Source organism: Pristiophorus japonicus, chromosome X, assembly GCF_044704955.1.
Source record: "Pristiophorus japonicus isolate sPriJap1 chromosome X, sPriJap1.hap1, whole genome shotgun sequence".
NCBI lineage: Eukaryota > Metazoa > Chordata > Chondrichthyes > Pristiophoridae > Pristiophorus > Pristiophorus japonicus.
Window position 1 is genome coordinate 35,373,450 of NC_092010.1, and position 26,465 is coordinate 35,399,914.

At 43.1% G+C, this 26,465-nt stretch overlaps 1 protein-coding gene across 5 annotated transcripts; it reads left to right on the top strand.

Moving 5' to 3' along the window:
- Positions 1-890: 890 nt before the first annotated feature.
- On the top strand, positions 891-26,055 carry LOC139240974 (zinc finger CCCH domain-containing protein 10-like). 5 transcript variants are annotated; one of them, XM_070869598.1, is made up of 5 exons: positions 18,134-18,743; positions 18,934-19,077; positions 19,201-19,249; positions 20,952-21,029; positions 25,051-26,055. In XM_070869598.1, the coding sequence occupies exon 5, from the start codon at positions 25,086-25,088 to the stop codon at positions 25,926-25,928; it is 843 nt and encodes a 280-aa protein (XP_070725699.1). In that variant the 5' UTR covers positions 18,134-18,743; positions 18,934-19,077; positions 19,201-19,249; positions 20,952-21,029; positions 25,051-25,085; the 3' UTR covers positions 25,929-26,055. The 5 variants fall into 5 exon arrangements, with proteins under 5 accessions (XP_070725700.1, XP_070725699.1, XP_070725698.1 ...); XM_070869599.1 differs by lacking the exons at positions 18,134-18,743; positions 18,934-19,077 and adding an exon at positions 891-2,061; XM_070869597.1 differs by having other exon boundaries at positions 18,134-19,077; positions 19,201-19,397.
- The last annotated feature ends 410 nt before the right edge of the window (positions 26,056-26,465 follow it).

Sequence of the window (26,465 nt, forward strand, 5' to 3'; positions counted from 1 at the left end):
GGCATCACTTGTTCTTGTATGCTTACAGTAGATGACAATCTGATCAGATTTTAATTTCCCTAGCCTGAGAACTTGGGCTGATGTTAGCACCTCCCACGGCACAGCAATAGGGATTGGTTAGGATTGCAACATTTTGGAAAATCCAAGACTGGACAGGTTAAAAGTGGGATCATGGCTCGCGTTCTTACGTTGGTTTTGCTGCTGATGAAAATTAATTAACAATCTTAGCAACCTTAATAACTAATCCCTCCACATCAGAAGACACACGAGTAAAAGTAGGGGACTGTGCAATGAGTCTTGGTTTCAACACTTTGGGGGTGCAAGGAGGGGAAGAACATGTAGAACGGAGTATCTGACTATGTACAATAATTTCAAACGCGTGTTGACCATATCCATAAAATAGAAACGTAAGGAAACTTACAACAGAGAGAGGGATCACAATTTTCAGACTTTTTAAACCAAACTTAGTACTCATCACTGCCGCCTTATTTAGCTCTATTTTTCTTTTTGACCTCGCTGGCATTTCCAGTTGGGTCTTGGCCCCTTTACTGTAGTTTCTCTTTTTTAAAGAAATGGGAGGGGGGAGGTAATTGACTTTGTCCTCAAGTTTTCACTTTTAGAAAGCACCAGAAACACCATTCAAAAAAATTGATGGGTCTAAAACCTAGGTGAAATATTGGAGGGTGATCCCTGCTCATCGAACCACCCCCAATGAATCATCTTCAGAAGAGGAGGGAAGAAAATTGAGTTTTTAACTTTTAACTTCAAAATTTACTTAAATCTTGGTGCTTCTATTTAGCTGCATAATGTTTTATTGTTTTTGAAAAGATAAAGAAATTACATACTCTGCATAAAATATAAGGTTTTAAAATCATCTCACCAATAATTTAACAGTTCCTTTTGGTTGGAAGGAGCTTGTTAGTGCCCATGTGAAGTTACCCTTGACTGGGAGGACCTCCATTGAGCCTCTTTGTGTTGGAGCTACGAGGGAAGGAGCTGAGCTGTGTTGGTAATCCCATCTCTGGTTTGTTAATGTTAACGTTTCAGGCTCTGGGATTATTCTAAGATTTTTTTTGCAGACACACAGTGTGGATTAGTTTGGCTGGGGGTCACTTTAATTTGTCGCAGGAAGTTCAGACATAAAAGGCCTGGAAGCACTTTTGAGAGATTCCTCGTACAGTATGTAAAGTGGAAAGGCTGGTGCTGCAATCGCCCAGGCTCATTGGAAAAACAAACCGTGACGTTAATTCATAAAATAATAAATAATGGTGTTTTGTTCACTACAATTGGATAATTAAATTAATGGCCTTTGAAATGTATTTTTTCTGGTCAGTTCTTTGTGATAATGAAGTGTTTGGTCACTTTTAAGGAAATATCTCATGGCAGTACATCTGTAAATAAATGTTTGTATTTATTAGAGTACAATGGACTACAGCCCTGCCTCGTGATATATATACCCAAAAGTTATAGATTTACTAAATTGATGTGCATATAGGCTGCACCCCACCCCCTAATGAAAATCTCATGAAAATATTAAATCCTGCAGAACACATTTGCAGTTTCAAACATAACTTTTAATGATTCATTACAGCTGTCAGGGAAAAATCAAAATGCAGTCCTGCTACTGAGAGGGAGAAATGTACCCATGTACATGTAGCCAGATTTTTTTGTACTAGGGTTCTACTTTACCAGAAAGGAAAAGCAAGCTACAGTTATGGCCATATTAATTGGAGACGGCGTCTTGAGTTACTCGCTAGAATCAAGCAGAGAATCCTCACTTCCATCCATGTTATTGGGGATACAGCAACATTTAAATCCCTGTTTAAATGATTTTGGTTTAGCCTGTTGCCACACATCCAATTATCTGAAGCTGTGCAGGTTTCTTCAGTTGGTTTTTTTGGTGTCCGTGTTATTTCACACGTAAAGCCAGTTATGGTACTTGTTTTGCAAAACATGCTTCAACGTTTTATTTAATGCCACATTCATGACTTTTCAGTTGCCTAGTGGTCCCTCCTGGTGAGACCGTGACAGTTTTGCATCGATGAATTAGCTCCTAAACAGGTAGGTTTAAATAACCCCAGAAAGCATCCATTCCACAGTGCCTGGATTTCAATTTCATCCCTGCCACCCCCCCCCCCCCCCACCCCCGGACCATATATGTATGTCAGGTGGAATTTTATCCTTGGGTAAAAGTGTTTTTCATTTCATTATTTCAAATGGCAGGTAGCTTCCAGCCATCTGGCATGACTGGCAGCATGACTAAATGGCTATTTTTCATTGCCTGTTCAAATGGAAATACTGTAGTAGAGGCTGTCTTTTGCATGCACTATGATGCTGCTCAACATAGCATATGATATGAGAATTGTTTTTGTATTGACCATTAGGTTTAAGATATAGCAATCATGCCATTTACATAGCTTTATGATGTAGTTCTGAGTCCTGGTGTTCCATTAACTGATGACTCTAACTTGATCACTCTTTGATTGTTTCCCCCTTGTCAGATCCACCCCTTGCTTTCTTGATTTCCTCCCCACCCAACCCCTGATCACTCCAACTACTTTCCTTGCCCCAGTGCTCACTGGCAATGTTGATGGTTCCCTTTTGTATAGGCACTGTTCCTTTATGTCCTCTCAAGCTACTGCTGCATAGCTAGTTTCCCTTTCCTCTCCAAGGTCCTTGAATGCATCGCTGCCACTTAGCTTCACACTTACCCCTCCCACAATTCACAAATTGAATCCTTTCAGTCCAGCTTTTGTCCTCACAGCTGTTCAAAGTCAATAACAACATCCCTTGTGTCTTAACATTAGGACGTGCTTATTTGTACTGCAAAAATGGCTGCCATGCTCCACCCTTTGTTTCTGATTGGTCCCCTTGGAGGAGAAGCCACACCCTGAAGTTTCACTGGAATGTGTAACTGGAACTGCCCATCCCAAGGTCTCACTGACTTTGCAAATTGTAACTCGATCCACTTTGACTTCCTTAAGTGACAGAGGACAGAGCTCCCCAGAAGACAGCAAGGGCCAGCCAAAGTGCATTACCCCAGTCCAAGTACATGCCTCCCCCAGCCAAAGTGCCCGACCCCAGTCCAAGTACATCCCTCTCCCAGCCAAAGTGCCTTACCCCAGTCCATGTACATCCCTCTCCCAGCCAAAGTGCCTTATCCCAGCGCAAGTGCACCTTCCCTTCCCCCCCATCCCACCATAGATGGGGCAGGCATTGCGTACGGATTGTTAACAGGTTTATTGGGAGGTCGTGATTTCTGGATATCATCCACTCCAACGATGTCCCTTGTAGGGGGTTGGAAGAACGTGATCCCTCTTCCTTAAGTTTCCCCTCTCCTCTGATTTCCCCCCACCCCCCCCCAGCTTCTCTCTCTCTCCTCCCACCCCCATCCCCACCCCCCGTTGCTCTCTCACCCTCTGCCGCTTCTCTGCTTGCTGTGCCGGCACTACCCACAGACCCTCTCGATCCCACGCCGGCCGCTCTCAGCCCCAGGCCAGTTGGGGGGGGGAGGGGAGGAGGTGGGTGGGGGAGAGAGGAGAGGGCTGGGGCCTGAGCGGGCGAAGAGAGTCGGTGCCTCAAGTCCTACTCCTCGGCACCACGTGGAGGGAATGATTTGGGGGGGGTGGGTGGGGTGCAGAGCTTGACAGACCCATGTCTGTCAAAAAAAAAGTGCAGTGCAAATAGTTACATTGCTAATATTATCACTTCTTGTCCTTCTCAAACTCTGATGTTCCTTGTTTTTCTTGTTTACATATTACCCTTCCATAAGCATGGGTTCAGGTTCCATATGTGTGCTGATGGCACCCCACTCTACCTTTCCGCCACCACCATTGACTTGAAAACCACTTCTGTGTTGTGGGACTGCTTGTCTGACATCTAGTCATGCATGAGCCTAAACCGTCTCCAATTTAAAATTGGGAAGATCAATGCCAACTTATTTAGTGCCCACCAAAGACTTCATTCCCCTCTCCAGCTGCAAGCTTAAGTTGAACTATAAGATGCATAATGTCTGTAGCCTGTTTTGACCATGAGCTTTAGCTATATAGTATGCATCACCATGGCTGTTTATTTCCACCTCCACAACTTTGCCCACCTCTACCCTTAACTCTTTCTCTCCCCATGGCCTTGTCTGCACTTTCATTATCTTTGGACTCGATTTCACCAATTCTCTCCTTGCCAGCCTTTTGAGGTCCTTGCATAAACTCTTCCAAAACTCTGCAGCTTGCATTCTATTCCATACCATGTGCCACTCACTTATCACCCCTTGTTTACAAATCCTTCATGGCCTTTCCCATCCTCTCTGCAACCTCCTCCAGCCCTTGGATGCTTTTGTCTGAATAGCCTCGATTGTCACTACATAGTCATTTTTTCACATCTCTTGCACAAACTGCTTTATCTTGCACTTACTTTCTTGGTGGGCCTCAATTGTTTCCTCGACATATTTTCAATTGTGAAGAGCTCAGTTTATTTCCAACTGCAAAGGTTCTCATGCGCAGCAACACAATTAACTTTATTTTCTGCAGAATCTGCAACATTCTAACTTAGCGTACTTCTGATGCTTTTTCTTTCTACTAATACCAATTTTGCAAGGACTATTGCATGTTTCCTGGTACCAATTTTAGCATCTCCATTCATACTGATCATGTCTTGGCATTGCTAGTAGGTGCTCGTGTGGTAAGTTGGAGAAGCCACCAAGGCTTTCCGAAAGATAAGTCCTTGTTTATAGATAGAGACATAGCACGCAAAACAGTTTTTGTGTTCAAACAAAGTGCAGTCTGTGTGTTGCTGCGCTGCCCCTCGCTGGGCTCGAACGCCGCTCCTTACTGGGCATTTAACAGTGGCGGGGCCGTGACTCAGGAGCGACGCAGCATTTAACAGCAGTGGGGCCGTGTCCCAGGAGCAGCGCAGCATGTAACGGTGGAGAGGTCGTGTCCCAGGAGCGGCGCAGCGGGGTCGGGGCCCAGGGGAGGCGCAACAGAGCTTGGGTCTCCAGTCGTCTTGGTTAATCCTTGCCATGGGACAAAGACTTAGCTCTGTCAACCTCGTGTGGTGGCTGGTGTGCAACGGTCACCACATGTTAAAAATTCCACGCACAGGCATCTTCCACCCTTTAAGATGTAACTCATTCTAACACCTGTGAGCCCATCTTTTTTTGATGTGAAGAGCGTCATCCTTGTCACGAGGGCCTGCCTAGTAGTAGTAGTAGTGTGTGTTGATATTTGATAGTGTACTAGTGTGGTGATTAAGCTTGGGGAGAGAGTGTAGGAAGAGAGTCCACCCCATTAGTTAGCACGATAAAACATGGAGGGAGTACACTCCAACAGTCTCAACAACAACTTGCATTTATAGAGTGCCTTTAACTTCGAAAAATGTTGCATAGCACTTCACAGATGTAATTTTAAAAAAAAATAGGTCAACTAGGATTTGGTGAGGGATAGGAAGCAGGAAGTAAGAGTTTTGGATAAACTGGCTTACTGAGCGTGGAGGATGGGAAACCAACCAGGAGAGTACTGGAATAAGGAGTCCGAAGATGGCGAGGTATGGATGAAGGTTTCAGTGGCAGATGGGCCAAGGGAGAAGCAGAGATGGGCGAGCTTGTGGAGGTGTAAGTTGGTCATTGTGATGGAGAGCATATGAGGTCAGAGGCTCAGCTCGGGTTGAATTGGATGCTGAGTCTGCGAACAGTGGTGGGGGTGGGGGGGGTGGAGATTATTCTGTAGATGCTCTGACTAATGTAGATAGGTAAGAGCAGAACTAAGCAGGGCAATCCCACCAAACTGGACAACAGAGCAGCGTTGGAGAAGCATGGTATGGTTGATTATCAGAGGATGAGGAGGGATAATACACCAACGATCAGCCAGAGAATGTTGTTTGTAACTGGTTGGGGCCATTTCGGTGCTGTGGGAGTGGTCAAGACCATTTTGAAATGATTCGGGTAGACTTGCAGTGGAAATGGGCACTGATTTGGAAGGTGACAACACATTCAAGGAGTTTGGAGAGAATGGCCAGGTGGTAGTTTTCAAGGGCATAGATTGAGGATAGTTTTTTTGAGGTGGGTGGGGGTGATGACAACAGTTTTAAAAAGGAGGGAGACAGTATCTGAAGAGAGGGAACCAGTTGAAATGTCAACTAGTGTGGGGCCAGGAAGGGAAGTTTTGTGGAAATGTCGCTGTTACCCTCCCAAGCACCACTCTACATGAACTGCAGTTTTGCTGTCCACATCCTATTTGTCACACTCTTAAATCACCTACGGCTCTGTCACGACCCACATCCTCCATTCTTCTGACAGGATCTTGTGGCCGACTACGTTTTCCTCCGCCCCTCATCCTTTCCATCATTGGTGGCAGAATCTTCCAGTCACTGTCCTGCACTCTTGGAAGTCTGTATCACCACTTTGCTACATCTCTCCCCATTTTCAAAATCCTCATAATCACCCTCTTGAACCATATCTTTTACCACCTCTCAACTCTTCTTCATAACTTGCATCACTGAGCAGCTACGGCAGGGAAGGAAACCTAAAATGACGGGTCATAAAGCTGCTGCAACAAACTTGAACAGAAATTATTCTTTCTCCATCCACCCAACAGACTTTTCTGGGCCTTCAGCATGTATACTGTGGGACATGGGTTTATCTAGGTTTAGAAAATACCATGGTTATAAAAGTGAATAATTCAGATAATTCTAATGTCATATGATATTCAGCTCAGCAGTTATATAAGCAGGGTATGCTGCGAGGTCCAGCCAGTTCAGTTAAACGGTGTTTGGATAAGGGGTGTCATCATCATTATCATAGGCAGTCCCTCGGAGTCGAGGATGACTTGCTTCCACGCTAGAAAAGTTCTCAGGTGACCTGAAGAGTCCAATGCGGGACCTACAGTCTCTGTCACAGGTGGGGCAGACGGTGGTTGAAGGAACAGGTGGGTGGGGTGCCTGGGTTGCCACGCGCTCCTTCCGCTGTCGACGCTTGGCTTCAGCTTGCTCTCGGTGAAGAGACTCTGTGCTCAGCGCCTTCCCGGATGCTTCCCTGGCGGTCTTGGGCCAGGGATTCTCAAGTGTCGGTGGGGATGTTAGATTTTTTTCAAGGAGGCTTTGAGGGTATCCTTGCAGCGTTTCTTCTGCCCACCTGGGGCTCGTTTGCCGTGTCGGAGCTCCGAGTAGAGCGCTTGTTTTGGGAGTCTCGTCTCGGGCATGCGGGCGATTTGGCCCGTCCATCGGAGCTGATCGGGCGTGGTCAGTGCTTCGATGCTGGGAACTAATACAGGGAGACAGAGGGAAACAAAAAGGAGACAAAAACAAAAGACAGAAAAGAGATGAGTAAAAGTGGAGAGCAGAGAAACCAAAGGCAAGAATCAAAAAGGGCCACTGAATATAAAAGGGCTGCAGGAGGGGTCAAAACTAAAAATCATGGTTTAAAAACTAGGATGAAAACACTACCTAAATGCACGCAGCATTCGAAATAAATTAAATGAGTTGACGGCACAAATCATTACAAATGGGTATGATTTGGTGGCCATTACAGAAACATGGTTGCAGGGTGGCCAAGACTGGGAATTAAACATACAGGGGTATCTGACGGTTCAGAAAGATAGGCAAGAAGGGAAAGGAGGTGGGGTAGCTCTGTTAATAAAAGATGATATCAGGGCAGTTGTGAGGGATGATATTGGCTCTAATGAACAAAATGTTGAATCATTGTGGGTGGAGATTAGAGATAGTAAGGGGGAAAAGTCATTGGTCGGCGTAGTTTATAGGCCCCCAAATACTAACTTCACGGTGGGGCGGGCAATAATCAAGGGAATAATGGAGGCATGTGAAAAAGGAACGGCAGTAGTCATGGGGGATTTTAACCTACATATCGATTGGTCAAATCAAATCGCACGGGGTAGCCTGGAGGAGGAATTCATAGAATGCATACAGGATTGTTTCTTAGAACAGTATGTAACAGAACCTACAAGGGAGCAAGCCATCTTAGATCTGGTCCTGTGTAATGAGACAGGAAAAATAAACGATCTCCTCGTAAAAGATCCTCTAGGAATGAGTGATCACAATATGGTTGAATTTGTAATACAGATTGAGGATGAGGAAGTTGTGTCAGAAACGAGCGTACTATGCTTAAACAAAGGGGACTACAGTGGGATGAGGGCAGAGTTGGCTAAAGTAGACTGGAAACAAGGACTAAACGGTGGCACAATTGAGGAACAGTGGAGGACTTTTAAGGAGCTCTTTCGTAGTGCGCAACAAAAATACATTCCAGTGGAAAAAGAAGGGCGGCAAGAGAAGGGATAACCAGCCGTGGATAACCAAGGAAATAAAGGAAAGTATCAAATCAAAGACCAATGCATATAAGGTGGCCAAGGTTAGTGGGAAACTAGAGGATTGGGAAGATTTTAAGCAACAGCAAAGAATGACTAAAAAAGCAATAAAGAAAGGGAAGATAGATTACGAAGTAAACTTGCGCAAAACATAAAAACAGATAGTAAAAGCTTTTACAGATATATAAAACGGAAAAGAGTGACTAAAGTAAATGTTGGTCCCTTAGAAGATGAAAAGGGGGATTTAATAATGGGAAATGTGGAAATGGCTGAGACCTTAAACAATTATTTTGCTTCCGTCTTCATAGTGGAAGACACAAAAACCATGCCAAAATTTGCAGGCCACAGGAATGTGGGAAGGGAGGACCTTGAGACAATCACTATCACTAGGGGGGTAGCGCTGGACAGGCTAATGGGACTGAAGGTAGACAAGTTCCCTGGTCCTGATGAAATGCATCCCAGGGTATTAAAAGAGGTGGCGGAAGTTATAGCAGATGCATTCGTTATAATCTACCAAAATTCTCTGGACTCTGGGGAGGTACCAGCGGATTGGAAAGCAGCTAATGTAACGCCTCTGTTTAAAATGGGGGGCAGGCAAAAGGCAGGTAACTATCGGCCGGTTAGTTTAACATCTGTAGTGGGGAAAATGCTTGAAACTATCATTAAGGAAGAAATAGCGGCACATCTAGATAGGAATAGTGCAATCAAGCAGACGCAGCATGGATTCATGAAGGGGAAATCATGTTTAACTAACTTACTGGAATTCTTTGAGGATATAACGAGCATGGTGGATAGAGGTGTACCGATGGATGTGGTGTATTTAAATTTCCAAAAGGCATTCGATAAGGTGCCACACAAAAGGTTACTGCAGAAGATAAAGGTACGCGGAGTCAGAGGAAATGTATTAGCATGGATAGAGAATTGGCTGGCGAACAGAAAGCAGAGAGTCGGGATAAATGGGTCCTTTTCCGGTTGGAAATCAGTGGTTAGTGGTGTGCCACAGGGATCAGTGCTGGGACCACAACTGTTTACAATATACATAGATGACCTGGAAGAGGGGACAGAGTGTAGTGTAACAAAATTTGCAGATGACACAAAGATTAGTGGGAAAGCGGGTTGTGTAGAGGACTGAGAGACTGCAAGGAGATTTGGATAGGTTAAGCGAATGGGCTAAGGTTTGGCAGATGGAATACAATGTCGGAAAGTGTGAGGTCATCCACCTTGGGGGGGGGGGGGAAAAAAACAGTAAAAGGGAATATTATTTGAATGGGGAGAAATTACAACATGCTGCGGTGCAGAGGGACCTGGGGATCCCAAAAGGTTAGTGTGCAGGTGCAGCAGGTAATCAGGAAGGCGAATGGAATGTTGGCCTTCATTGCGAGAGGGATGGAGTACAAAAGCAGGGAGGTCTTGCTGCAACTGTAAACGGTATCGGTGAGGCCGCACCTGGAGTACTGCGTGCAGTTTTGGTCACCTTACTTAAGGAAGGATAAACTAGCTTTGGAAGGGGTACAGAGACGATTCACTAGGCTGATTCCAGAAATGAGGGGGTTACCTTATGATGATAAATTGAGTAGACTGGGTCTTTACTCGTTGGAGTTCAGAAGGATGAGGGGTGATCTTATAGAAACATTTAAAATAATGAAGGGGATAGACAAGATAGAGGCAGAGAGGTTGTTTCCACTGGTAAGGGAGACTAGAACTAGGGCACAACCTCAAAATACGGAGGAGCCAATTTAAAACCGAGTTGAGAAATAATTTCTTCTCCCAGAGGGTTGTGAATCTGTGGAATTCTCTGCGCAAGGAAGCAGTTGAGGCTAGCTCATTGAATGTTTTCAAGTCAAAGATAGATAGATTTTTAACCAATAAGGGAATTAAGGGTTACTGGGAGAGGGCGGGTAAGTGGAACTGAGTCCACGACCAGATCAGCCATGATCTTATTGAATGGCGGAGCAGGCTCGAGGGGCTAGATGGCCTACTCCTGTTCCTAATTCTTATGTTCTTATATTGGCCTGACAGGATTGGCAGGATCTTGCGGAGGCAGCGTTGGTGGTACTTCTCCAGTGTTTTGAGGTGTCTGCTGTACATAGTCCATGTCTCTGAGCCATATAGAAGGGCGGATATCACCACTGCTCTGTAGACCATGAGCTTGGTGCCGGGTTTGAGGTCCTGGTCTTCAAACACCCTCTCCCTCTGGCGACCGAAGGCTGCACTGGCACACTGAAGGCAGTGTTGGACCTCGTCGTCAATGTCTGCCCTTGTCGACAGTAGGCTCCCGAGGTATGGAAAATGGTCCACATTGTCCAAGGCCTCGTCGTGGATTTTGATAAGCGGGGAGGCAGTGCTGTGTGGCGGGGGCGGGTTAGTAGAGGACCTTTGTCTTACAGATTTTTAGTGTAAAGCCCATGCTCTCGTACGCTTCAGTGAAGGTGTTGAATGGTTTGGAGTTCGGCCTCCCAAATGTGCGCAGACACAAATGTTGTCTGCGTACTGTAGTTCAATGACGGAGGGTGGGACGACCTTGGATCTGGACTGGAGGCGGTGGAGGTTGAACAGATTCCCGTTTGTCGTGTAATTTAGCTCCACTCCATGCAGGGAGCTTGCCGAGGGTGAGATGGGAGCATTGCAGCAAGGAAGATCGAGAAGAGTATTGGTGCGATGACGCAGCCCTGCTTGACCCTGGTCTGAAAGTGGAATGGGACTGTGGGGGATCCGTTGGTCAGGATCATGGCTTATATGTCATCGTGGAGCAGGCGGAGAATGGTGACAAACTTTTGAGAACAGCCGAATCTGAGGAGGACGCTCCATAATCCCTCACGGTTGACAGTGTCGAAGGCTTTTGTGAGGTCGAAGAAGGCCATGTACAGGGTTGGTGCTGTTCCCTGCATTTCTCTTGTATCTACTGCACGATCCCTTAGTGGGTGGAATCTGCATTGCGACTCTGGGAGAAGCTCTTCAGCCACAGGAAGGCGGCGATTCAGGAGGATTCTTGCAATGACTTTCCCTGTGGCCGACAACAGGGACATTCCTCTGTAGTTACTGCAGTCGGACTTGTCACCTTTCTTGAAGATGACAGTAAATATTTTTAATTGAAATTGCTCATTTGAAATGTCTTTAATGTTGCTACCCTTTCGAGCACTGTGTAGTGCTTTTTACAAATAGAAGCTAAAGCCTAGGAGTATTTTTTTTAAAATCCTGCATAGACTGGAAGACTACAGTGCACGTCTCAAGGGGCAATTAGGGATGGGCAATAAATGCTGGTCTTGCCAGCAACGCCCACATGAATGAATTTTTAAAAAATTGCCGACCTTTTAGTATCTGGGATCTGAAAGACAAGTTAGCTCGTAACACGGCCTGGAATATGAGATTCACTGCAAATGCGGGTTTAAGGTCTTGGAAAAACTGGTATTTAACTGAGGCGAGTGTTGGAAATTAGAGGATGGGTTACCTTGCAAAAGCAAATGGAAAAACTATCTTCTGCTAAGCCTATCATTTTGAATGAGGCATCAGATCGGAAGAGATGGTGTACCAATATAACGTGCCATGAAATGATGGAAGTTTGGTTCATGCATAGGCCCACACAATTAAGATTTCTAAATTAATGCCCCTTTATGTACAGAAGCACTTCAAGTAGAAGTGGTTTTCTAATATGTTGAGGCTGCTCGTACTGTAGTGGCAACACAAAAACTGTCCTAATCACAGCTTTTCTATCTGGATGCCAAATCTTTTCCAGTGGTTCCCGGTCTCGGAAGGAAAATTCGAAGTAAAGATCAACCTGTACACTTCCCAGTATTTGGTCGGAGAACTATGTTTGGCAGTGATTCATCCATCTTTTTGACCATTTAATGCAGAGCAATTCTGGCTGACACCCCAGCCCCACCCACATGCTACCTGATGGTTATCGTGCTCTCGCTACCAGTCTAATTGATTGACTAACTGTACAAGCCAGGGGTAAATCTACCTCCTAGTCTGTATAGCTTAGTGCAATACTATACAATGCATTTACTCACTGGGGAGCTGCTATTGTGTCTGAAGTTACATTCTGGCAATTTAAATTCCAGACTGTAAGAAAACTTTTCACACAAATTGAGATAGGTTTGAATATCAATTTATATCTTAAAAGTATTTTTAATACAGGTGTATAACATTTTTAGGTCTGGTTTCACTTTGTATGTTAAGCTGTAGGCACGACACAGGGGAATTAATAATGGAGAACAGGGAAATGTCAGAGACCTTGAACAAATATTTTGTATCGGTCTTCACGGTAGTAGACACTAAAAACATCTCAATAGTGGATAATCAAGGGGCTATAGGGAGGGAGGAACTTAATACAATCACTGTCACTAATGAAGTAGTACTAGGTAAAATAATGGGACAAAAGGCGGACAAGTCCCCTAGACCTGATGGCTTACATCTTAGGGTCTTAAGAGAAGTGGCTGCAGAGATCGTGGATGCATTGGTTGTAATCTTCCAAAATTCCCTGGATTCTGGGGCGGTCCCAGCGGATTGGAAAACTGCAAATGTAATGCCCCTATTTAAAAAAGGAGGCAGACAAAAAGCAGGAAACTATAGACCAGTTAGCCTAACATCTGTCGTTGGGAAAATGCTGAAGTCCATTATTAAGGAAGCAGTAGTGGGACATTGAATCATGCTTTTCCAAATCAATCAGAGTCAGAATGGTTTTATGAAAGGGAAATCATGTTTGACAAATTTGCTGGAGTTCTTTGAGGATGTAACGAGCAAGGTGGATAAGGGGGAACCAGTGGATATGGTGTATTTGGATTTCCAGAAGGCATTCGATAAGGTGCCACATAAAAGGTTACTGCACAAGATAAAAGCTCACGGGGTTGGGGGTAATATATTATTAGCATGGATAGAGGATTGGCTAACAAACAAACAGAGTCAGAATAAATGGGTCATTTTCCAGTTGGCAAACAGTGACTAGTGGAGTGCCGCAGGGATTGGTGCTGGGTCCTCAACTATTTACAATCTATATTAATGACTTGGATGAAGGGACCGAGTGTAATGTAGCCAAGTTTGCTGACAATACAAAGATGGGTGGGAAAGCAAATTGTGAGGAGGACGCACAAAATCTGCAAAGGCATATAGATAGGCTAAGTGAGTGGGCAAAAATTTGGCAGATGAAGTATAATGTGGGAAAATGGGAGGTTATCCACATTGGCAGAAATAATAGAAAAGCAAATTATAATTTAAATAGAGAAAAATTGCAAAGTGCTGCAGTATAGGAAGACCTGGGGGTCCTTGTGCATGAAACACCAAAAGTTAGTATGCAGGTACAGCAAGTAATCAGGAAGGCAAATGGAATGTTGGCCTTTATTGCAAGGGGGATAGAGTATAAAAGCAGAGAAGTCCTGCTACAACTGTACAGGGTATTGGTGAGGCCACACCTAGAGTACTGCGTACAGTTTTGGTCTCCGTATTTAAGGAAAGATATACTTGCATTGGAGGCTGTTCAGAGAAGGTTCACTCGGTTGATTCCAGAGATGACGGGATTGGTTGAGTCGATTGGGCCTATACACATTGGAGTTCAGAAGAATGAGGGATGATCTTATTAAAACTGGTGAGTGTAGTCTATAGGCCCCGAACAGTAGCAACTCTGTTGGTCGGAGTAATAGAGTGCATAAGGGACGGGTTCCTTGAACTGTATGTAACGGAACCAACCAGGGGGCAGGCTATCTTGGATCTGTAATGAGACAGGATTAATAAACTATCTCCTAGTAAAGGATCCCCTTTGAATGAGTGATCATAGCATGGTTGAATTTCAAATTCAGATGGAGGGTGAGAAAGTTGGATCGCAAACCAGCGTACTAAGCTTAAATAAAGGTGACTATGAAGGTATGAGGGCAGAGTTGGCTAAAGTGGACTGGGAAAATAGATTAAAGTGTAGGACGGTTGATGAACAGTGGCATACATTTAAGGAGATATTTCACAACTCTCAAAATATATTCCAGCGAGAAGAAAAGGGTGTAAAAGAAAAGATAGCCATCTGTGGCTAACTAAAGAAATAAAGGACGGTATCCAATTAAAAACAAGGGCATACAAAGTGGCCAAAACTAATGGAAAAACAGAACATTGGGAAGCTTTTAAAAGCCAGCAAAGAATGACTAAAAAAATGATTAAGAAAGGAAAGATAGACTGAAAGTAAACTAGCACGAAATATAAAAACAGATAGCAAGAGTTTCTATAGGTATATAAAAAGGAAAAGCGATCCGGGGAATTAGTGATGGGGAACATGGAGATGGCAGAAACTCTGAACAAATATTTTGTATCAGTCTTTACGGTAGAGGGCACAAACAATATTCCAACAGTGGATAGTCAAGGGGCTATAGTCGGGGGAGGAGCAATCACAATCACAAAGGAGGTGTTACTCAGTAAGATAATGGGACTAAAGGAGGATAAATCCCCTCAACCTGATGGCTTGCATCCTAGGGTCTTAAGAGAAGTAGCGGCAGGGATTGTGGATGCATTGGTTGTAATTTACCAAAATTCCCTGGATTCTGGGGAGGTTCCAGCAGATTGGAAAACTGCAAATGTAACGCCCCTATTTAAAAAAGGGGGCTGACAAAAAGCAGGAAACTAGACCAGTTAGCCTAACATCTGTGGTTGGGAAAATGTTGGAGTCCATTATTAAAGAAGCAGTAGCAGGACATTTGGAAAAGCATAATTCGGTCAGGCAGAATCAGCATGGATTTATGAAGGGGAAGTCATATTTGACAAATTTGCTGGAATTCTTTGAGGATGTAACGAACAGGGTGGATAGAAACACAGAAATAGAAAATAGATGCAGGAGTAGGCCATTCGGCCCTTTGAGCCTACTCCACCATTCAGTATGATCATGGCTGATCATGCACTTCAGTACCCCATTTCTGCTTTCTCTCCATACCCCTTGATCCCTTTAACCGTAAGGGCCACATCTAACTCCCTTTTGAATATATCTAATGAACTGGCCTCAACAACTTTCTGTGGTCGAGAATTCAACATGCTCACAACTCTCTGACTGCAGAAGTTTCTCCTCAACTCGGTCCTAAATGGCTTACCCCTTATCCTTAGACTGTGACCCCTGGTTCTCGACTTCCCCAACATCGGGAACATTCTTCCTGTATCTAACCTGTCAGAATTTTAGATGTTTCTGTGAGATCCCCTCTCATTCTTCTAAATTCCATTAAATATAGGCCTAGTCAATCCAATCTTTCTTCATATGTCAGTCCTGCCATCCCTGGAATCAGTCTGGTGAACCTTCGCTGCACTCCCTCAATAGCAAGAATGATCTTCCTCAGATTAGGAGACCAAAATGGCACGCACTATTCCAGGTGAGGCCTCACCAAGGCCCTGTACAATTGTAGTAAGACCTCCCTGTTCCTATACTCAAATCCTCTCGCTATGAAGGCCAACGTGCCATTTGCCGCCTTCACTGCCTGCTGTACCTGCATGCCTACTTTCAATGACTGATGTACCATGACACCCAGGTCTCGTTGCACCTCCCCTTTTACTAATCTGTCACCATTCAGATAATCTGCCTTCCTGTTTTTACCACCAAAGTGGATAACCTCACATTTATCCACATTATACTGTATCTGCCATGTATTTGCCCACTCACCTAACCTGTCCAAGTCCCCCTGCAGCCTCTTAGCATCCTCCTCACAGCTCACACTGCCACCCAGCTTCGTGTCATCTGCAAACTTGGAGATATTACATTCAATTCCTTCGTCTAAATCATTAATGTATATTGTAAGTAGCTGGGGTCCCAGCACTGAACCCCACTAGTCACTGCCTGCCATTCTGAAAAGGACCCGTTTCTCCCGACTCTCTGCTTCCTGTCTGCCAACCAGTTCTCTATCCACGTCAGTACATTACCCCCAATACCATGTGCTTTGATTTTGCACACCAATCTCTTGTGTGGGACCTTGTCAAAAGCCTTTTGAAAGTCTAAATACACCACATCCACTGGCTCCCCCTTGTCCACTCAACTAGTTACATCCTCAAAAAATTCTAGATGATTTGTCAAGCATGATTTCCCTTTCATAAATCCATGCTGACTTGGACCGATCCTGTCACTGCTATTCCAAATTATTACGCTGCTAATTCCATCTTTAATAATTGATTCCAACATTTTCCCCACCACCGATGTCAGGCTGACCGGTCTATAATTCCCTGTTTTCTCTTCCTCATTTTTTAAAAAAGTGGGGTTACATTAGCTATCCTCCAGTCCATAGGAACTGATCCAGAGTCTATAGAATGTTGGAAAATGACCACCAATGCATCCACTATTTCTAGGGCCACTTCCTTAAGTACTCTGGGATGCAGACTGTCAGGCCCTGGGGAACCAGTGAATGTGGTGTATTTGGACTTCCAGAAGGCATTTGACAAGGTGCCACATAAAAGGTTACTGCACAAGATAAAAGTTCACGGGGTTGGGGGTAATATAGTAGCATGGATAGAGGATTGGCTAACTAACGGAAAACAGAGAGTTGGGATAAATGGTTCATTCTTGGGTTGGCTGTCAGTAACTAGTGGGGTGCCGCAGGGATCAGTGTTGGGACCCCAACTATTTACAATCTATAGTAACGACTTGGAAGAAAGGACCGAGTGTAACGTAGCCAAGTTTGCTGACGATACAAAGATGGGAGGAAAAGCAATGTGTGAGGAGGACACAAAAATTCTGCAAAAGGACATAGACAGGCTCAGTGGGTGGGCAAAAATTTGGCAGATGGACTATAATGTTGGAAAGTGTGAGGTCATGCACTGTGGCAGAAAAAAATCCAAGAGCAAGTTATTATTTAAATGGAGAAAAATTGCAAAGTGCTGCAGTACAGTGGGACCTGAGGGCCCTGGTGCATGAAACACAAGGATAGTATGCAGGTACAGCAAGTGATCAGGAAGGCCAATGGAATCTTGGCCTTTATTGCAAAGGGGATGGAGTATAAAAGCAGAGAAGTCTTGCTACAGTTACAGTGTATTGGTGAGGCCACACCTGGAATACTACGTGCAGTTTTGGTTTCCATATTTACGAAAGGATATACTTGCTTTGGAGGCAGTTCAGAGAAAGTTCACTCGGTTGATTCTGGAGATGAGGGGGTTGACTTTTGAGGAAAGGTGTTACGGAGGTTGGGCCTCTGCTCATTGGAATTCAGGTGATGTTATTGAAATGTATAAGATTATGAGGGGGTTTGATAAGGTGGATACAGAGAGGATGTTTCCACTGATGGGGGAGACTAGAACTAGGGGGCATAATCTTTAGAATAAGGGGCTGCTCATTTAAAACTGAGTTGAGGATGAATTTCTTTTCTCAGAGGGTTGTAAATTTGTGGAATTTGCTGCCTCAGAGCTGTGGAAGCTGGGACATTGAATAAATTTAAGACAGAGATGGACAATTTCTTAACCGATAAGGGGTTATGGGGAGCGGGGAGGGAAGTGGACCTGAGTCCATGATCGGATCAGCTAAGATCGCATTAAATGGCGGAGCAGGCTCGAGGGGCTGTATGGCCTACTCCTGCTCCTATTTCTTATGTTCTTATAAGGTAATGAGGGGGCTCAACAAGGTGGATGCAGAGAGGATAGTTCCACATAGGGGAAACTAAAACTAGGGGGCATAGTCTTAGAATAAGGGGCTGCCTATTTAATACTGAGATTTGGAGAAATTTCTTCTGAGGGTTATAAATCTATGAAATTCTCTGCCCCAGAGAATTGTGGAGGCCGGGTCATTGAATCTATTTAAGGTGGAGATGGACAGATTTTTGAGCGATAAGGGAATAAAGGGTTATGGGGAGTGGGCAGGGAAGTGGAGCTGAGTCCATGATCAGATCAGCCATGATCTTATTGAATGGCAGAGCAGGCTCGAGGGGCCAGGTGGCTTACTCCTGCTCCTATTTCTTATGTTCTTTTGTTAAAGTAGTCAATTGGAACAAAATCATTCAACACCTGTCACGTTATTGTGGGTAGATTGGGAAGGAAAGTTTCAATACATTGGTGGGTCAGATTTTTCTTCTCGTGACAGAGAGAAATCCTGCACGTTTACATTTTATTGAGCTATACCTTTTTCTAATTGGAACTTATTTTAGATATTGTTCATAGGACAGATGCACAGTTTGACTAGTTTGTCACATTCTGCATCATTGCATACAGTAGGAATAAGTCCAGATTATCAGCCAAGGAAAACGATTATGTGTATACTCCTTTTTAAGGGTTTTGGCACCCCCTTCAGGAATACCATGCACGAGATGGTCTTTTCCTGCACTGTATAAGGGCGCCGTCTTCCCATTACTAATGTGCTCGTTCTTTTTCATTGTTGCACAGAGTGCTGCTGTTCAGTTGGGCTGAATTCTTCATCTTCGGATTTTCCCTCTTGCAAAACTGTTTTCACTTTGACCGAGAATGTCTCCTTGCACTAAGTATTTTGTGAAATGTGATCAGGTATTTATGATGGCCACCCCTCATGCATACAGCGCTTATTGTTGAAATACCATAAAAACGAACCATCATTATGTACCATGTATTTGCTTCCACACAAAGTAATGCCATAATAATATTGTGCTATCATGTATTATGCTTTGTTCTGCTTGCTGTGGAAAATGTATGCATCAAATGAATGGTGTCACTATAGGGTACTGGAAGGGAAAATCTCATGGGCAACATCATCAAAGTGAAACGTCCAAAGGGATTGTGTCCATTTAGGTAACCTGGACTCACTCCTGAGCTACATGAAGGATACTTTTATTTGAAGAATGAGAACGACCGTACAATATAGGTAATGTTACTTCTTTGATTATGTTCTGGATTGTGCCATACTATATGTTTCAAATGGATTATTAATGCTGTATGTTACACACCTAGGTGGTATAACATGCCTTTTTATTACTATAAAAATTAGGACCAATGGAGCATCTCCAGAGCAGTTCACAGAACTCTGTAATAAAAAAGTAAGTGGATTTTTCAGTTTTGTGGCTGCGTTCAAGTGGTTTATATGCTTATGTCTCATTCAACCTTTATTTTAGTTATTCTGGTCGCCTTGCTTTTTGATTCTGGTTTGCCTAGCTGGCGCAGAATGAGGAATACTGGCAACATGTGGTGAGTCCTGCAGGTTCTTAGAATCTCTAGAATCCTGTGTTGCTTTGCCATTAAAAATAATATAGTATGACTTAAGCACATTCTGCTTGAAAAGAAAATGTGGTTTATATTTTACAAATTTGATAGTTTGTGTTTAGTAGTACAATGATTATGATTCTGCAAATTCTAATATCGCCAGTCATTTTAAAAACACATCACTGTATTTCAACCAAATTTCAGAAGCATTATCTTGTCCTCAAGTGCTGCAGAATTCTCCCAATTGCATCTCTCCAGTAACCGATGGTGAAAGACTACAGGAGGACATAGGCTAGAAGATGGGCAGACAAGTGGTAGATGTGTAGAAAAATATGAAATATTACATATTGAAACTAAGAATAGGGGAAAGGAAATGCACCGTAAATAGTAAAATTCTAAAGAAAGTAGAGGCGCAATGAGACCTTGATGTGTGGACACACAGGTGATTGAAGGTGGCAGTGCAAGTGAATCAGGCCTTAAAAGGCAACAGAGTCCTTGCTTTATGTCTTGAAGTACAGAGTTCGGAGAGTGATGTTGAACTTGTAGAAGGCCTCAGTCAGGCTGCAGCTGGAGTATTCTGTACGGTTATGGGCAATCTGTTATAGGAAGGATATGAAAGCAATGGAAATGGTGCAGCGTAGATTCACGAGAATGTTACCAGGGATGAGGAGATATGGTTATCAAGAGAGACATGAGAAGTTAAAGCTGTTTTTCACAAGTTGAGAAGATTATGGGATGACCTGATAAGAGGTCATCAAGATTATGACTGGACTAGGAGAGTACAAAGTTAAGATAATCACAGAAATAAAGAGGGGGTTGAAAAATTTCAGTGTAGTTAGAATGTTGAATTTTCTGCCACAGTCTATTGTTGAAGCAGGCTACATAAATTATTTTAAAAGAAAATGAGATCGTTGCTTAAAAAAGGGGAATATTAAAAGGTATGGGGAGCAAGTAGGAGAGTGGGATTAAGCTTGGTGAGATATTAAAGGGTTTGGAGAACGAGCAAGAAAGTGGAGTAGACTAGGTGGCTTGAGGAGAAAAACGTGGGTGCAGACTTGATGGGACAAATGGCCTGTTTCTGCTGATTCTATAGGCAAACACTTGGAATTTCTTTTGCACTAGTTTATCACCAAAGTAACAAAACTTCAAACTTACTGAGGAATTTTTTATCAGACTCTTGGCTCCTTCTGATACTAGGCAAGCAGGAAGGTGCACATGCTGTATTTGTGTATCTAAAACACTAAATTATGACCCCAGTAAGTTAAGGATTTCAGTAGGCTTCAGTCGAATTCATGTGATTTTATCTTTCACGCACTCAATTTATTAACAACAAAATAACCATGTAAACTTTCCATTTGTGCATGCTTACTAACATAACTCACAAGGCATTACACATAACTATATGTGTATTTGGCATGTTACTGAAATAGGGCTAAAATATTCCATATACTGACTAGCCTGAGACAAAATTACTTTCCAGCTTTGGTAAGCTGAAACCTCAGCAGCTTGCAAATAATTCTGATCTTGTTTTTCTCTCAGTACACCTGATCCTTTATGGCCAGTTGCAGCTTTTTGCCTTCCATAAAAACATAGGGGACATTGTCTCATCGGACTCTGGTGGGTTCCTTTCAGTATTATTTAAATTGAAAACTATACTTGATGCTGTAATAGACATTGACTAATAATCTCAAGGAGTTGCAAAATTTTCATTCAATTTTATAGTGACTTTTGTCAAAATGCAATTTCCAATGCAAGTGAACATAATACAAATGTTGAATTGTGTCTTTGTGCTTAATAACCCCCAAAGCAGTGTACCAAATCTGTGGTCTCATTTTTTGGCATCCCATTTGAGCGAGATCAATCTGTCATATGCTCTCATTTGAATCCCCACTTGCACTCACGCTAAATCTTTGCGCTAACGTAGCAAATGGAGGAAAATGCATCTAATTCTAGCCAGCTCTTCTGCTGCTGATTGCTGCCTTCATCTCCACTTGTGCATGGTATTCGTGGGGTTTCTTCAGATTCTGGTTATGAAAAGCCTTCACCCTGGCTCCCAATGTTATGAGAAACTACCCGCCCTGTTGATTGCCGCTGTTCAGTGTCGCTTTTTATTTGCTGTATGATGCTCATTTCAGCCTTTGAATATCAGTTGCTAACTTCAAGGATAAAGGTGCTGGCTTTAAATATGCATCTAACGCATAATGAGACACTTTCAGACTCTCACTGGTATGAAACCTTCAGGAAGAGCAGTTCAGGAGGATTTTCATAATGCTGAATTTTTGGAGCTGCGGCTTTTATTTCACCATCGTACTGCTATTTATACTGGATGCAATGTTTTTTTTCTGATGGCAAACAACTGACAGATCTGTGGCGGTGGCAATGAGCAAAACCAGTGCCAGTTCTGGATAGCACTAGTCATGCGCGCAAAAAAAATGGAATAATTATAACACTATCCTGGCAAGCAACCAACGAACAGATCTGTGCCAGCGGTTGAGCAAAACCAGTGCCAGTTCTGGATAGCACAAGCCATGCGCAAAAAAAATGGAATAATTACAGCAATATCCTGGCAAGCAGCTAGCAGATCTGTGGCAGCGGCTATGAGCAAGAGCAGTGCTAGTTCTGGATGGCACAAGTCATGCGCAAAAAAAAAATGGAATAATTATAGGCATATTCTGGCAGCTATGCGATGGAGTCCCTTCTATAAACACGCTTGCTAATCCACTAGTTATTGGCAAACTAAAAGCAATACCTTGGTGTTAGTGGTTGAATGACCTCACAAGATAGTTTACTGTTTGTTATTTCTGAGTGAGTGATTATGTGCCTGGTCAGATCACTCAAAACATTTACACCACTGGCACTGAAATATGAGAGTAAGTTCAGCAGGGGACCACGTTCAAAGGAAGCACAGGTTGGAGATAGGGCTGCAGCTCTGTAGTACCGATTCTTGAACCTGTGCTTCCTTGGAACAGGAGGTTGTGAATTTATCCCATGGTTTTTATGTGCAATAAATCAAGTCACTAAATGTGAATTCTCCCATGTGAATGTTATGCATTTATTTCTATTTGTCTTGGATTATCACATATATAATATAATCTGCAATAAGATATGCTGCTGCCCTGCTTACATGTTCCACAGGGTGCTGGTCTGGGTAATTTACAGAACCTTGGTGATTTCTTATTGTTTCACTACTTTTCTTCGCTGCTGGGTTGTTCTGGCCCTGCAGGTGATCAAACCATGTGACATGGTGGGCCCGTGAGTCAGAAGGTTGTGGGTTTGAGCCCCACTCTCGGGCTTGAGCACATAATCTAGTCTGACACTTCAGTGAGTACTGAGGGAGTGCTACATTGTCAGAAATGGCATTGTTTGGATGAGATGTTAAACCGAGGCTCCATCTGCCTGTTCAAGCAGGTGTAAAAGACCCTATCGCATAATTTGAAGAACGGGGGAGTTATCCCAGTGTCGTGGCCAACCTTTATCCCTCATCAAACACCACTAAAAACAGATTATCTGGCCATTTATCTCATTTGCTGTTTGAGACTTTGCTGTGCGCAAATTGGCTGCAGTGTTTGCCTACAAAACAACAGTGACTTCAAAAGCAATCCATTGGCTGTAAAGTGCTTTGGGACATCCTGAGAGCATGAAAAGCGCTATATAAATGCAAGTTCTTTCTTTCAGTGGTGTTATATCACATGATTTGGCAAATTATTTCACCAACCAGGTTACAGGAGAATATTGTTGCTTCTGTGTATATTGTGATATTTTACACACTTTGAGTCAGATTATAATAATAATGTCATTTTTTCACGGAGAAATAAATAGAAAATCAACTTTTCAACTTGAAATACCATGATCACAGTGTATCGAAATGATCGCCTGCAGAAAGGGGTCCACACCTCCTGCTGCTTTCCCAGTTCCACGGACAGGCATTTATCATTCACTCAGGTCAACAAAGTTTTAACAAATTAAATAACTAGTCTTAAAAATAATAATAGGTAAAGGACAATAATTCAATTGAGTAGGTCTTCTGTTGTAATAACTTGCAGAGATAACATAGAGTTGTTGACTGCCAGAAGAACCCCCAAGGTTGAGTGGAAGTCTTAAAGTTGTCATCAATTATTTGTAGTAACTCCTCATAACTGAGTGACATAGTGCATTGGTATAACTTTCATCTATGAGGCACTGCATCTAGACAACCATACACGCCATGAACCTCTTACCTTGGAGTTGTGAGGTGGTATGCTGTCGGTGAAAATATAATGCCAGTGCATTGTACAATGAATTTAGTCCCATGTTTTTTGAGGCGTTTTCCTTACCGAGAGGCATGAGAGCTATCCTTCTCTGTGAGGAAATGGTGCATGGGGGAGGGAGAAAGGAAATCAAATTGGTAATGACACAGGACCTAGAATTAGATGGCTTTGTTCAAATGATTCCATTATAATTATTTTTGTGTGTTTTGCAGTTTCCATCTCTGCTGCATTGTTGCTTCTGTGTATACTGTTACCTCAAACTGGGAAAACAGTTCAAATTGCAACTTTAACGGACTTTTATTAATAGTTTGTTCTCTGGGGTGCTGTGTTGTGACCTGGTTTGAGGGTTAAGCTGTGAGTCTTTTCCATACTTCTTAAGTGCGCCTCCTCGCTGCTGCACTGAAGAATGGTATTGATTCTGCTGATAAAGTAGTGCAGAGGCTTGATCCTCCAAACTCAAGAGAAATAACATGCTCAACAGGAAGGAACACCATCCAAAATACATCTATATAAATAGGGCATTGTGTCACTTTTAGTCCACAGGGAAGTGTTTTAACTTTTTTAAATACCTTCAGGCTGCCTAGGCTAACCACATCCTTTTAAGTTTTCAGCCTGTATATTGTGCTGAACCAAACCCTGATATTGCAATAAGGATAATTAAATGTCAGTTTTATTAACTTACAAAAATAAATGCCTTAAATAATTTAAAATAAAATATTTATTTAAAAACATTTCTGCTCAGCCTGTCTTTGATTTTTAAGCCCCTTCTTTTCTTTGTCCACTTTCTCCCTCAGTCTGCTATTTTTGTTTTTATTTGAATTGTTTTTCCATCTAATCCAACCCAATCTTAAAAATGAAAGTATTGAGCTTAAAACTTATTTAATTTCTGTCTCCTGGGTCTCACCACCCACTTGGGAGGTGGGAGCTAAATCCAAATAAAATGGTCCTTGGCTAGGAACAGGATTCAATGGCTGTTTTTTAAGTCAGTTGAGGGTCATGGGTATCACTATATACATTTTTGCTACAATTTTCTTGTCGAATACAGGAGCCCACTGCTCAATTATACCAACAGCTGGGAAGTGAGATCACACCCTGATGACGCAACTTGGCGGCACACAAAATGGCTAATATTGACATTGAAGCCTCATACAAATGCCTTTCTTAATGCTGTCGCTTTTACAAAACAAGGCAACTAATATACATAAAAAGAGTGCTTACAATTTGTGGGAGATCTTTCACACTCTGGGATAAACTTGTCAACTACTCCTCGTTGTGTATCCTCGATTAAGTCACCTTTGATTGTGATTTTTTTGTGGGGGGAGCGAAGATGACCCACGCTTACTTTGTGGTCGGTCCCTTTTTCTCTGACATGATTCATTCTTCTTTTGCAGTTGTTTGTTGAGCAGTGCAGAAATAATCGGTAAAAATGGCAGACAATAATGTTGTTAACAATGGCAAAGACGAGGCTGGCCAGAGCAAGGAAGACGTTTGCCGGGACTACCTGCGCAATGTCTGCTATCGCGGCAAGACCTGCAAGTACCTCCACCCGGACATAAATGAGGTACATGACCTAGGTGTGAAAAAGAATGAGTTTGTCTTCTGTCATTACTTTATGAATAATGTTTGTACCCGTGCAAAGTGCACATTCATACACGGGACAGGAGAGGATGAGGAATACTACAAAAAAACAGGGGAGCTTCCCCTTCACTTGCGCTCCAAGGTGGCTGAAACCTACGGTCTGTCAGTTTCTGACTTACCTGCTGATAAAGGTGAGATTCCAGTATGCCGTGACTACCTTAAAGGTGACTGTCAAAGAGGCTCAAAATGTAGATTCCGGCACTTCAAACGTGACAATTCAGAACATGATATCAGGCTGTCACGAGACCCCCCACTTTCTCAGCCATTGCGTAGATCTAACCGATTGGATGATGACAGTGGTATCAATTGTTATGAGTATGACCACCGCTTGAAGAGGAGAAAGTTGGAAGGGTTTGAGTTTGAAGTGTACGAGTATGATCTCACAACTCGACGGCAAGTTGACTCAGGATACCTGGAGGAAGAGAACCTAATGTTGCGAAACCGGAATGAGGAACTCAAAAAGCAGGTGTCAAATTTGATGGGCAACAATGAGGTGCTTCTGGAGCAGAATGCATTTCTCCGCAACCAAATAAAGGCGGCAATGGTGAACTCCTTGCCCACAACAACAACAACTGGGAGATTCAGCCACTGCACTTCCCCAGGGGTTAAGACCAGAGGACTTTGGGAGTAAAATGCTTCCTAACATTGCAAAATCTGAAAATTAATCCAATAGTTCTAATGGGCTGACTTCTAAAATCTTTAACATCTCAGCAGTGACCCTACATGTTTCAATGCATCAGAGTCTCTGCTCCCTGTGACATTGGGTGGGAGGGAGGGGGGTGCTATCCTTGAAGAATATTATTCAAGTCCTGAAATGTACTGTTTATTGCTTCAGTCTATCCAATCAAGGAACATACCAAGCTTCTTGACAAATTGAAAAGATCCTGCAGGAAGCATATATGGATTTTAGCTGGACTAGCTTTTGCTTGATGCTGGCAGCAATGGCTAAGTGAAGCCATATTGGGAAAAATTGTTACTTGGAAAAGGCGTTGAAGAGCTCGCACCAATGGTAGGTGCCCAAAGTAGGCCAGCATCATAGGAAATGCAAATCTTTTGCAAACTTTGTTGAAATACAGCTTGTGTCTTAACACCATACCTAGTGCAAAAAGCAATGTATAAAACAACAGGTTAATTTCAAGGCCGTACTCACTGAGGGAGTGCTACCACA